This window comes from Heptranchias perlo, chromosome 13 (genome assembly GCF_035084215.1).
Source record: "Heptranchias perlo isolate sHepPer1 chromosome 13, sHepPer1.hap1, whole genome shotgun sequence".
NCBI classification, from domain to species: Eukaryota; Metazoa; Chordata; class Chondrichthyes; order Hexanchiformes; family Hexanchidae; genus Heptranchias; species Heptranchias perlo.
In genome coordinates, this window is record NC_090337.1 from 22875068 (window position 1) to 22889192 (window position 14125).

A 14125-nucleotide genomic window follows, 5' to 3' on the forward strand; every position below is an offset into this window, starting at 1 on the left:
CACTCATCCAGGCCAGTGGAGAGTATTCCATCACACTCCTGACTTGTGCCTTGTAGATGGTGGAAAGGCTTTGGGGAGTAAGGAGGTGAGTCACTCGCCGCAGAATACCCAGCCTCTGACCTGCTCTCGTAGCCACAGTATTTATGTGGCTGGTCCAGTTAAGTTTCTGGTCAATGGTGACCCCCAGGATGTTGATGGTTGGGGATTTGGCGATGGTAATGCCGTTGAATGTCAAGGGGAGATGGTCATTGCCTGGCACTTACCTGGCGTGAATGTTACTTGCCACTTATGAGCCCAAGCCTGGATGTTGTCCAGGTCTTGCTGCATGCGGGCACAGACTGCTTCATTATTTGAGGGGTTGCGAATGGAACTGAACACTGTGCAATCATCAGCGAACATCCATATTTCTGACCTTATGATGGAGGGAAGGTCATTGATGAAGCAGCTGAAGATGGTTGGGCCTAGGACACTGCCCTGAGGAACTCCTGCAGCAATGTCCTGGGACTGAGATGATTGGCCTCCAACAACCACTACCATCTTCCTTTGTGCTAGGTATGACTCCAGCCACTGGAGAGTTTTCCCCCTGATTCCCATTGACTTCCCACAGTTTTGTGCTGTATGCCCATACTCACCAGCAGTTTGATGGAGACTGCCCAACATTGCAGCCAACAAATGGAGGAGACTTTCATCCATCAGTGGGGGTTGGATTTCTTGACCTGAAAGTTAGCTTTTAATGATTAATACACCTGGATCCTTAAATCCCTTTTACCTTTTGTCCATCCACCCCCTCCCAGTGCTTCTCCATGACTTCTATTCTAATGTCAAAAATGTAATGTCTCATCACACTGTTATGTTGAACTGTATCTGACATTGATCTAATCAACCATTGAACCTATCTCTGTCTTCACATAATTTTCTGCTTTTTTTTGTAATTCACTATATCTATTTGCTTAGTATCCATTGCAAATTTGGGTATATTTCCAAATCCAAGTTACCTATACATTGAATGAAAAACTGGGGCCCCAGCACAGGATACTGGGCTATGACTTGCTACTTCCTGCAAATTCAAATTGTCTCTTTTATCACAATTTTCTGCCTATTACCTCCCAAATCATTTCCTATCTATGCCATGGGATTGCTTCAAATTCCACGTGCCTTAACTTTAGCTAGTAATCTCACATATGGAACCTTATCAAGTGCCATTTTAAAATCCATGACATCCATTGTTCCTCATCTACTATCATCATATTACATACGAACCGACCACGTGATACATAACTGACAAACTGCATCTTCAACTGTTTCATTTTAACTTTATCTCTGGTAAGACCAAAGGGCATGTCACTCAGATTTGTTGACTGGACCGAGGCACTCAACTTTTCTACCACATTCTAAAATCGTATCTTCTCTTTCACTTGAATTCAACATAGCGACATTTATACTGCCATGCTCGCAATGAAAGTTCTACATTTTTGCACTAAAATCAAATGACGTTTGACCTGCTAAATTATGGAGCAGTTTTGTGTTGTAGGCCCATACTCATTGGGAATTCAATGGTGACTGCCCAATTTCATTTTGTATAGGAATATTGCAGGCAACAGATCGAGGAGACTTTCATCCATCAGCCTGGGTTGGATTTCTTGACCTGAAATGTTAACTAGTTGTACTTTGAAGCCTTTAAGTAATTCATCCACCTTTGACAACAAGATATTTGTCCAATGATCTAACAAATCTCTCTCTTCATTGTTTGGAAACATTACTACTTTAGTTTTTTGTGTTTATTTTGCAGTATCTATCTCATAATATTAACCATTTTAATTTCCAATAATGCAGTTATTTTAAAGTCAGCTCTACAAGGGTCACTCTGCACTATAAGCCATTAAATATGGCATTGTTGTTACATCTACAGTACAACAGACAAATAGTATGAAAATATTTCATTTTCTGAATGGAAAATGCATTTAAATTGACTTCATTAGATTGGCAATGGTCCCTGAAAATATGCAGGATTTGAAATCTTGAGCGATTCTATAGAGTTACAGGACAAACTTTCTGCAAATTGTAATGAAGAACCATACTACTGCAAGAGCATTAGTGGACAACATAACAACTCTCCCAACAAAATATGACCTTCTCATTCATTGAAAGTTTGAAAATATAAAACCCAAGAATTAAAAACGACTATATTTTAGGGAGGGGGATTTTTCTTGTGCTCATCAAGATGAAGGCTGTCATTACTGGGAATTGATTTTTTTTTAAGATTTGGGATTAAATGGCAGCATCAAGCACTCCCAGATCAGGCACCACATAGCCATATCCTGGTGTGCCCTACTCCTAATCACAAAAGAGCTTTTGCTCCACTTCTGGTTTCCATAATGGTTTCTTAAAAGGCTTCACGAAGGTAGTCTACACCAGTGATGTTATTTACTCGTGTTATATTATCATTTAACATATGTGGATGATTAGAAATTGAGCCTTTTTTGCTACTTCAATCATTAGGGTTTAAAATGTTATGAAGCATAGACTCTAGACTGAGCTTAGTTAGAAATTTGGTCATCAGTGTATTTATGTGACGTCACTAGATATTGCTGTTTACATCAATGTATTGGAAGCAGAATTGGACAACTTTTCCTTTGCTTTTATTGATGAAGGTATTTGACATCGCTCTTTAATATTTGGCCATTTCTCGCTAATTAAATGTTTAAACGTGCTCTAGTGCCAGTTTAGTCTAGTCTGACAAAATTTGTGGAATGATAAGCTCAAACTGTGAATAGCACGCCCAATAGGAGATGACTTCAGGTATCATCATTTAATAAATCCAATTAAATAACCCTCTTATTGATGAAAGGAACGAAAGACATGCATTCCTATAGCATCTTATCACATTTTCAATATGTCTCAATAGTGTTTTACGTACAATGAACACTTAGATATAAAGTTGATGTTGTAGTATAAATGTAAAGTTCAGTGTTTTTCGTTATGCCCACGGCAAGATCCCATAAACAACATCGTGGTGAATGGCTGTACAATTTGTTCTTGGTGGTATGGAGGGAAGAAAGTTGGTTAGCACGTTGGAATAGTTCACGGGATTTTTAACCTTCATTTCAACCATCGGGAGGCAGATGGGAGTTCAGTTCGGTTAATGCTGCATCCAAAGCACTTTTAGACTATGTATTAACAGAGTATGTGGAAGAAAAACTAAAAGCTTCAAAATGAGATAATACCACAGCATATTTCAAAGATAACTTGGCAAATGCATCAGTGGCAGTTGGTGTGATACCAACATTATAATTGCACATCAGCGCAACATATTCCCCACCTTTCTGTGATAGTGTTTCGGTCTTCTGTGAGTTTTGACAATATAACAAGTTGCTATATTCATAGAGTCTGGGTATGAAAGAGGGCAGTTCTAGCATTTAATTGGTTTGCTAAGAGATAAAAATGTCAGAAATCTCCTGTGGCAGATTTAATGAATATTAATGAAACCCTCAAGAAAAGTATCATAAAAGGTTACTTATTGGGAACAAAGGGAGTTATAGTTGAATGGAATGGTGTGGGAATGAGTTGAAAAAAGAAATGTGTAAAGGGTCTGTAAGAAGAAATATAGCAGTTTGGTGAATAGGAAGAATAGTGAAAAATCTTTTTAAAACCTAGCAGTAATGTGTTTTACACTTCACTGATTTATTTTCATTATGATTTTTCCTTCCTGTTAGATTCCCTCCTGCTATTGCTCCTTTATTTTGCTGAACATGATCTGAAGCAAGTTACTATATTTAATTCAAAGGCCAGTTCTGGAGAAAGCAGGTATTCTTTACCACATGCAACATTAAGCAGGATGGTGTAACTGCAGAATGAACCAGAGTGAGCAGGTTAGTAGCTCAATCACCATAACTGCTGATAATTAAACATCCTTCAATGGGAATTACATATGTGGCTAACATTTGGGTGTTCGGTGTCATTGTAACTGAGGGGTGTATAAAGTCAGGTTTTGTGTTGGAAGCTAACATTACGCTGAAACCTTGTAGTGAAAGGTAACATGAGGATTGAAACCTTGTGTTAAGAACATAATTTATTTTCTTTCAAAAAAAGCTCAGTCCTTGAATTGTTTCTCTAAACAAGATACAGGTTCTCTAAAATGAGGTGTTTTATCATCTGCCTGATCAGACAGTTGGGTCATCTCTTTCTATTGTTAGTCTTTACTTGAGCTCCACCCAGTTCGTTGTACTGTATGTTAGACTGACCCACATAATTATGATTTACAAGATCATTTTGCATGAAAATTCTACTCCTTTTAAAGATGCGCTGTTGATTTGTATCAGCTTAACCAGGCTGTATTAAAGGTCAAATTGACATATAGCTTTTGACGTGCTTAACCTAAAAAGAAATCCTATACATTATATTTGAACTGAAATTTTATTGATATATATTCATTTTCCCAATCTCCAGTTTTCAGTTTAATTGGCACAATATTTTTGGATATAAATATAAGGTTTCTATTCATTTCACAAACAGCTATCTTGCAAAAAAGTGCAATTTGGTCTAAGAAAACCTAGATGAAGGGAAATGAACATTCAAATAAAGAACCGATTAAAACAGCGAGTGAAAGTAAAAAGGTAAGCAAGGTACATATTTTTAGTGTATGGTGGACTTACATTTTTTTTTATGAGTGTGAAAGAGGAACAACCCTGTGATTTTTGATTTTGTTTTAGTTTGGTACATGGAAATTTTACATTTAGTTTTATACACATTTACATTTCTTGGATGAATAGTGAAAGTTAAAGAAACAAAATCCAACAACCATAGGATATGCATTTGCCTCTAATGCTGAGTCATGAATATACTATGTAACAGAGAATTTTTACACAGAACCAAATTATGAATAGCTGGATATGGGTTACTCGACATGATTTGCTAAATCTCTCATTGAAGAGGAATATTTCTACATTTCTGAAGTCCCTGTATATTGTGCTTCCACTTTTTAGCTATCTGGTTGAGATGGTAGCCATTGACTCAAACACAATCGGACAGATTGGTACCTTTCTGTGGAATATAACTGCAAGGGCCTTTGTTTCATGTGTTGGAAAGTGTGTACAATGCTAAGTTTACAACTCACAAAGCAAAATTTGGTGCATTTAAAGGAGATCTGCACAGTTGAAAAGGTCAATTAATTGAAAAATCAATTCTCACTGCATTGGGAAATTTTCCAGTGTGCAGTGACAAGAGGCCTCAATCCCAACCAGTTTTGTTATGGGAAACATGATTGCAAAGGCAGCAAAGCCCTTTCCAGGTATTACTGTAAAGCAGTGCATGGAGGCATTGCTGAAATTGTTTTCCCTAAGAAGACGTACTCCACCAACATTAGCTTATCACAATACACAATCCAGTGAGGGGTGGAACAACTGTTAAAGATGTCACAGAGAAATTGGTTGAAAACACCCATGCTCTACAGCTTTGCCATGGATGAAAGCACCTACAATGTAACCATTGCCCAGCTGTTCATTTTTCAAAGGAGTTGATAACTCCTTCAGCATACTAGAAAGTGAATGTTGGATATGGTGGGGTAGATTTTCAACTTGCTGCCCAGGCATAAAACTGGCATTGTGGATTGGCCACCTGTTATCGAAACCACTCGATTATCATTTTCAAGTTGAAAATCTACCCCATTGTTTCTCCAAAAGGTTGGACACCTCAGATTTAGGGTATACCTCCTTTCACTGCTCTTCCCAAACGTTACATTTCTTTGGGAAAATAATTCATTGTTCCGAATTTGAGTCTGTCATAGGTACCTCCTCAGATTCAGTGACATTAGTATTACTTAAATGGGAGCTGCCCAATATCTAATTGTACGACAGCAGGACCTAGGGGTATTACCTGAACTGGATGACTGTGTCTTTAGCACATGCATCTCTTCAATCTCTCCAAAGTCAGACTGAGTTAACACTAGGGGGGTAATTTTAACTTTTGGTGGTGGTGTAAATTGGATGATATCGGATTGTCCACCGGTTACATGCCCTGCCCACTTCTCCTTTCCATTGGTCCTAACTGGACAAGTGGTACGAAGTTTACCAATACTCTGTGTTGGAAGGCTACATGGTTATAGCTGGTCAATCTCCTGCGGCACTCACACACACTGGGGATCACTGAGTCTTGGCTTTTGCCAGGCTGCAGCTAAGCTCTCTGGACTTGGGTAAGTGGGCTGCATCCGTACAGGCAGAGAATGTGCACTCTACATCCAACAAACAGATTCTCTACTGTGTACATTCCTGAGCTGCATTATTATGTTTACCTGCTTCCTACCTACATGCTATTGTCCTCTTATATACAGAAATTATTTCTTTTTTATTTGTAGTGGCTGAATAATCCCCTACAGCTGGAATTCAGAGCTGCATAGATTCTTGCTGGAAATTCACAGGGATTACTGATTCAGTAGGCACAGATGTCATAAACAAATATTATCATGACAGGTGCTTAAATGTAGTTCTGTCCCAGATTTCTTTTCAAGTTTCTGATAATTTATTATAAACAAAATGGCTACACCAGTATTATGTTTAACATGTTAATTTAAAAAAAATACTGTTATGCATGATGCTTCTCCGCATAACATTGGTAGGACCATAGATTACAAACGCAGAAAGAGAGTAGAATAAAGCACAATGTGAGTCAAGTACGAGGGTCAAGTGTAGGAACACAGATCCTATACTGAAAGAGGGGACAGGGAGCTACTAAATAATGCATGAGATATATGTTTTAGCCACTGCAAAGTCCCTTATTCTAACAAGATTGGTACATTCCTATATTAGAACTATTGATAGAATCATACAGCACAAAAGGAGGCCATTTGGCCCATTGTACCTGTGCCGGCTCTTTGAAACAGCTATCCAATTAGACCCAGTTCTCTGCTCTTTCCTCATAGCCCTGCAATTTTTTTCTTTTCACGTATATATCCAATTCCCTTTTGAAAGTTACTACTGAATTTGCTTCCAACACACTTTCAGGCAGTGCATTCTTGATCATAACAACTCGCTGAGTAAAAAAAATTCTCCTCATATCCCTTTTGGTTCTTTTGCCAATTATCTTAAATTTGTGTCCTCTGGTTACTGACCCTCTGGCCAGTGGAAACAGCTTCTCCTTATCTACTTTATCAAAACCCCTCATAACTTTGAACATCTCTATTAAATCTCCCCTTAACCTTCACCGCATTAAGGAGAACTATTGTGGCTAGTCACATTAAGAAGGTGACTACCCTTGAGCAACCTGGGTTTTGCTAACTTTGGTCTATACCTAGCTGCTGGGTGGGATATTAACAGCAAACCTTGCTGACTGGCCCTCCAGTTTTCTTTCCTTGGCTCTAGGCAAGTGTGTAAGCTCTGCTAAACACTATGAGGGGATTCTCAAATGTAACGCTGTGCTATGCCATGCCAGTTCAGGTCAGACAGTTTCTAAAACTAGATTTTTATCTCCTGTAGCTAGTGTACCGAATGAGAATTTCCCTGTGATTATATTTCTATTAGTTTAGATTTTGGCTTATAGGCATTCTTTCCTGGAATTCATTTGCCATTTAAAATTCAATCTCATTGAGGTAGTTTTCATTCTCAGTGATTTGGAGGTAAACCACGGACTCAGGCTCTGCTCTCTGTGAACGTTTATCTTCTAGTTCCTGATCCTCAGAAGACAGGTTTTCTCCTTTGGTCATGGTGTAGAAATTATAATGGAAGCCACTTTCATAAATTTGGTGTGTGATAGACCATCTGTAGTCCCTTCTGGCGTAAAGCTGCTTCCGAAAATGAGGCTGTGCAAATGTGATGGAAATAAAGCGTCCTCCCTTCCGCAGAATGCGACTAACCTGAAATAGAGGAGAAAACATTTAACAATTTTTTTTACAAAGGCCATATTGACCAATCTGTAGAAAACAAAGACATTGGAACTGTGATAGATTTGCCTCTGGTTTCAAACATGGGATGGTCTATGCAATGCAGGTGTCTTTCAATGCCGTGCAGACAGTATGCAGTTTAAGACAAATTACCAATTTTTATATAACTTTTAACATTTCTGTTGATACTGTTTTGTCATAATACCAAGCACATGTACTAGGCATAAAGTAGTTTGTTATCTTGTGAGTTAGAGAGAGAATAATTGATATCTGGGAAAGATTACAAGGCAGTAACTGAAGCATTTCAAAAGATGTCATAAACCAGGAGAGTAAATCTCAAGATAAGGCAGGCCATCTAGTGTGAGGAAAACAATACATTATAGTGGAAAGTGAAATTTTTTTTTACAGCAGTTTTCATCAGGCCCATTTCTAGTAGTTACAGATTCAACCAATTTAATGGAATAATAGAATTTAATAATTATTATTAAGAACCAAAGTGCTTCAATGTTCATAAAACAACAGGACCAGATGGAATGTATTCAAGAGTAATTAAGGAAATAAGGTTAGATGTAAAGGTCAAAAACACCACCATGGTCATTACTGACCAACTCTCCAGATCTTCAAATACACCACCATCACCAAGTCCCTCACCATCAACATCCAGGGGGGGTCACCACTGATCAGAAACTTAACTGGACCAGCCATATCAACAGATGGCTACCAGAGCAGGGCAGAGACTGGGTACTCCGTGATGAGTGGTTCTCCTCACAATCTACCAGGCTCAAGTCAGGACTATGATGAAATACCACTCACCTGGATGAGTGCAGCTGCAACAACATTCAAGAAACTCAACATCATCCAGAACAGATTGGTCTATTTGAATGGCACCCCTGCCACTGAACTCCACCACCAGAGCACTGTGACTGCAGTATGTAGGATCTATAGGATGCACAGTAGAACGTCATCAAACTTTCTTCAACAGCATATCCCAACCCTGCACCTGCTACCACCAAACAGTTCAGGATCAGTACCATCACTTCCAAGTTCCCCTCCAAGTCACGTATGGACATATATTGCCATTCCTTCATCATCGCTGGGTCAAAATCCTGGAATTTTCTACCTGGCACCATTGTGAGAGCAGCATCCCCACAAGGACGGCAGTGGTTCAAAGAAAAGGCCAACCACCACCTTGTGCAACTCGGCATAGGCAATTATTGCAGCCTTGCTAGTGTCGCCCCATCCCAAAAATAAAATTAAAAAAATTCAGAAATTTGCAGAGGCTTAGGGCCCGATTTTAGCAGGGATGCGGGTTCTCGGCGGATGGGCAAGCGGGCGCGTTGGTAACGCGCCCGGTGAAATTAGTGGGTTTCCCACACGATCGTAGCAGGCAACCCACTAATTGGATTCACTTACCTGCTCCTCCGGGTTCCCCGCTGCTGATCTGCGCGTCGGGCGGGCTGCGCATGCGCAGTAAGATCTGTCAGCTGGATGCGCTCTATTTAAAGGGGCAGTCCTCCACTAATAGATGCTGCAACCAATAGCAAAGATGACTGCATGGAGCAGCCCAGGGGGAAGGCTGCTCCCAGTTTAATGATGCCTCACCCCAGGTATCAATACATGGGGTGAGGAGGAGGGGGAGGACAGAGATCTTCCACCCGGCGGGCGGGAGGAAGCGGCCCGCCTCCGCCACCAGGAAGGCCTGGCTCGAGGTGGCAGAGGGGGTCACCTGCGCCACCAACATATCGCCCACCTGCACACAGTGCAGGAGGCGGTCCAATGACCTCAGTAGGTCAGCCAAAGTGAGTACACGTAGTCTTTCCCCTACACTCCGTCTGCCACATCACTGCCCCCACCCCACATCTCCTTCGGCACTGCCAACACTACTCTGTCACATCACCCCTCATACCCACTCAAACCCCATCCTCATCTTACCTGCACCTACTCACCTCACCAGTACTCACCCCGCCACTACCACGCAACCCAATCCTCATACAATCTCATGGCTCTATCCCATACTCACCCGCTCGTGCATCTCTCTCACGGCCAGCCTCACTCAACCTGCCACCACCTGTGCTGCAGCCACAGGGCATGCATCACATATGTGCAGTAGGCAGCGAAAGGCAAACGTGTCGTGAGCATGAAGGGGATGCACAAGGGTGTTTGAGGGTTTGTCATGGTTGTTACTTATATTGAATTTCAGAACAACTCACATCACACATTATATTGGCACCACTACTGCCATATCTTCACGAATCCTGTCCGGTTTGTGCAATAATGCCCGCTCCTGGGTATCACTATGAGGACCTACCACTGATGCCACCCATTGTGTCACTGCAGAGTGGGTGTAGGTGTATTTGCAGGGCTCTTCTGCGCCGACGACTGAGAGACATCGGCGATGTCCCCGGTTGCACCCTGGAAGGCTGTGGAGGAGAAGTTCGGGAGGGCAGTGGTGACTTTGACAGCGACAGATAGGAAGATGGTGCACGGGCAAGCCAGGAGCAGCTCGGCATGAAAGAGGCTGCAGATGTCCACGGCTACATGTCGAGTGACTCTGAGCCTCCGTGTGCACTGCTGCTCAGAGAGGTCCAGGAGGCTGAGCCTCGGTCTGTGGAACCTGTGGCGAGGGTAGTGCCCTCTGCGACGCATCTCTCTCTGTGGTAGCCCTCCCTCCTGCTGTACAGGTGGATGTGTCACAGCACTCTGTTGTGGAGCTCCACGTGTCAGAGGTGGACGGCGAGGCTGGTGATGCTGTTCGCCCTCCGAGGAGGTCATGACTGCAGCTACGGCGGCCCCCATCCGCAAGATGTACATCTGAGGGGGTCCGCAAGGTAGGTACATATCTCCGGACCCCGGGGTAAGTGTGCAGGTTGGTGACTTTGACCGTCAGGAGGAGGGTGGTGGAGGCCAAACTTTGTCCCAAGTGACAGAGTGGCCTCCTGCAATGGGTGAGGGTCTTCCCCCCCCCCCCCCCCCCCACCCCCCCACCCCCCACCCCCCTACCTGTCAAATGGACCTTTGCAGCTGCCACAGGCTGACAGCTGCAACACGTCCATTCGAGCTGGGAGTGTTTCCCCCAGTGTGGGAAACAGTCCCATGTTGATCAAAAATCACACACAGTCCCTTAATCAGGTCAGTTAATGACCTGAAATACCAAACTAAATATTGTCAAGTGGCATCCCACTGGCTTTAATTGCCTGCGGGATTCCCACCAGCGGGGGCTGCGCGCGCACGCCGGCGCGTCAGCGGGGAACCCGGAAGTGGGTGGGATCGAGGCGGGATCCGGTCGGGCTCCTGCAATTCACGATTTTCGAGGCCCCCCGCCGAGAACGCACCCGATAGCGGGTGCTAAAATCGGGCCCTTAGTAACTAGACAGCTGAATTACACCTGAAATTTGATTTGAGAAATGTAAGAAATTCAAAAAGGTACTAACAATACCTGGCATGAATTTCAAATGAAGAGTGTATAATTAGATAGAACAAGTCAGGAAAAACAATATACAGTATATAGGTCTATTAGTTGACCAGTCATTGAAATTGTCAACCACAATTTTGGGCAGTAGTTGCAAAGTCAAATACAATAATGAGGCATATAAATCACACAATAACTGGAACTGGATCAGTTCCTGATTTAACAAAGAATAGTGAGATTTGGATTTGGGTTAACAAAGAATGAAAAATGGTCAGATCAGGTTGAAAAAGAATGAAAATTGATCAAATTGATTTGTGAAACGCAGCCTGGAAGATACAGTAAACTAGATGGGCTGAATGGCTTTACATTTTATATCTTATGTATCTATGAATCCAAAGATTAGATTATAGCTGTAAAAGTTACTTTCTGATATCTTTTGGTATATTTAGAAGTATGTTGAGAAATAAACTTGCAGTAATGCATCTTATTAAAGGATAAACTGTACTTGCTGCAATGCTTTTAATTTTGTGAAAGGTACTCTGAGCATTCAGACAGAAGACTACCAAAGTTAGTATTTTTTATAATGGAGAATTCAGCACGTGTTTGTGATATGGAGAATAATCTGATGTTTATCTGCTAATGTGATTCAATTTTGTTAGACGTTTTTATAGTTGTTCTTTGTCATCACTTCGTATTGTCAGTTCTGTGGTTTCTTCTTAAGTGCAGTCTACTCCACTGAAGTGGATCACATTGTGAAAGCTGAAATCTTTCAGCATTCCTTTCCACCAGAATTAATTAACTGTGTAAATGTTTTGTTTAGGGATATTGTTTTTGAAGGACTCACTTTATCAGTAGCGCAAATGTCAAAACCAGCTTCACATTTCTGTCATATAACATCATCAAGTCTTATTTTGTCCTCGTTTTCCATTTGTGAACAGGTGATTTAAATTTAGAATACATTTATCTGCCTGTGAATCCACTTCAGTACTACCAAAAACAAATCAACGCTTAACATAAAATTATTAGGTAATACTGAGACTTAGGGAAGTGGTGGGGTGGGGGGCGGCAGCGAGAAGGGAAAACTCAGTGAAGCCAGTCATTATAATACACGTAAAAGAGATTATATTGAAGTACAATACATCTTGGTTGACCTCATTCTTACACATCTGCTCCATACCACTTCCTGCAAAGGGAGTTTACTGGGTTCCATGGAAGAGCTCAATAAATTAGAAAATGAAAATGCTACACAATCATTGGATACCATGGATGATAGCTATGAATCTGTTAGTAAGATATTCAATTCTTATGATTTTCCATGTCCACATGAGTCAATTTTTTAGGTTGCACGAAATCCAACCTTATTGATGTCTTCTGCTTTTTTCCACAGAAAGATAAAATTGGAGTTAAACTGTGTGCAACAAAACGTTATAGACCATATTTAAACGCATAATTACAAGTTTAACAGGCAAAATGCAGGTACACTAGGCAAATACATTGCTGAGGTTTTCATATACCATCTGTTACTCCCTGTTGATGTTATCAAAGTAAACATCAAGTGCAACATTTTTTCATGGGGAGAGGCTTTCTTGATTTAGACCTAAAATGGAAACCTGCGCCTGGAATTTCTGCAGGAGTTCTCCTGATTTCCCTCCATAACTCAGGCGGAAAATCGATGGAAACCCCAGAGAAACAATGTAAGTGGTTGTTTACGCCATTTTGCAGGGATTTACATCGATCGACACCAAAGTTACGGCGGGAGATCAGAAGAATTATACCCCCCCCCCCCATATCTATTAGTGATGATGCATGGAGGAATTCTATTGGTGACTACTATTAGTGATGGTAGAGGGCAGAACTCTATGGGTGAGTACCTATTAGTGATGGTATAGGGAGGGACCTTATGGGTGAGTACCTATTTGTGACTGTATATATCAACAGAGTTGCCACACATATATCTGAACTTTTAAATGCTAAGAAAGAAATTCCATACAATAAGGGATTAGCATGCAAAAACACACATCTTTTGATAAATGACGTTCCTGGCCTTTTTAGTATCTATTTACTGCAATTCATGGCTGGAATCATGCCGAGAAATGGGTTGGTCCTGTCTGTCATGATGAGTCATTCAGTCGCTGCTGCAGCTTTTACTCACAGCAGTTTGCCACAAACCCCCTCATTCCCTCTTCCAGAGGTGACAACTGATAAATGGATGTCCTTTGAAGCTGACGACTGTTATCCCCGGAGTTCCCGTGCGGCCCACATTGCTGTCAGCTTCACTCCCTGAGATCCTTATGCCTGACCTCCATCACAATGAAAGAATTGCCTCATTTCAGTGTTGCTGGCAACGAGCTGAAAAGAACATGATTTCTGTCTGGTAGCACAAGCACTGCTCAGTGACATCCCAAATAGGCAGTTGCAGGTTCCTGTTCCAGGGCTGCCCTGCATCAAAATACCTGCTGTTGGGAGTTAGAACAACATCTGAGGCTGTCTCGTGGATTGGGTCACAATCCATCTCAGGAGGGGGTTTTGAAAACAAAAATTGATAAAACTAACCCTGGTTGCAAGTCCATGTTCTGTCAGACAATCACACAGGAACACAGTTCTGGAGCAATCTGAAACTTGGACTGTCCCTTCCTTGGAGCTCACACAGGTCATCTAGAGTGCCTAAGTGCCTCCTACAGTCCAACACAGGGTAAAACTTAAATGAAGAATAAGTAACTGAGAGCAGTTATTTACTTCAAAAATGAACAAACAACAATTGGATTCTTTGTCTTAACCATAAATTGGTCCATGTTCATGCGGACACACTGTTTCACTGCATGTGACACTGTTTTTCTTATTTTATT

General features: G+C 41.5%; 1 protein-coding gene across 1 annotated transcript in view; it reads right to left on the bottom strand.

The window, feature by feature from the left end:
* Nucleotides 1-3917: 3917 nt before the first annotated feature.
* Nucleotides 3918-14125, bottom strand: part of ece2a (endothelin converting enzyme 2a) — a 236088-nt gene continuing 225880 nt past the window's right edge. Inside the window, exon 4 of the mRNA XM_067995150.1 lies at nt 3918-7843. Within this exon, the coding sequence (XP_067851251.1) occupies nt 7559-7843 (285 nt within the window). The 3' untranslated portion in view covers nt 3918-7558. The remainder of the gene's footprint in view (nt 7844-14125) is intronic.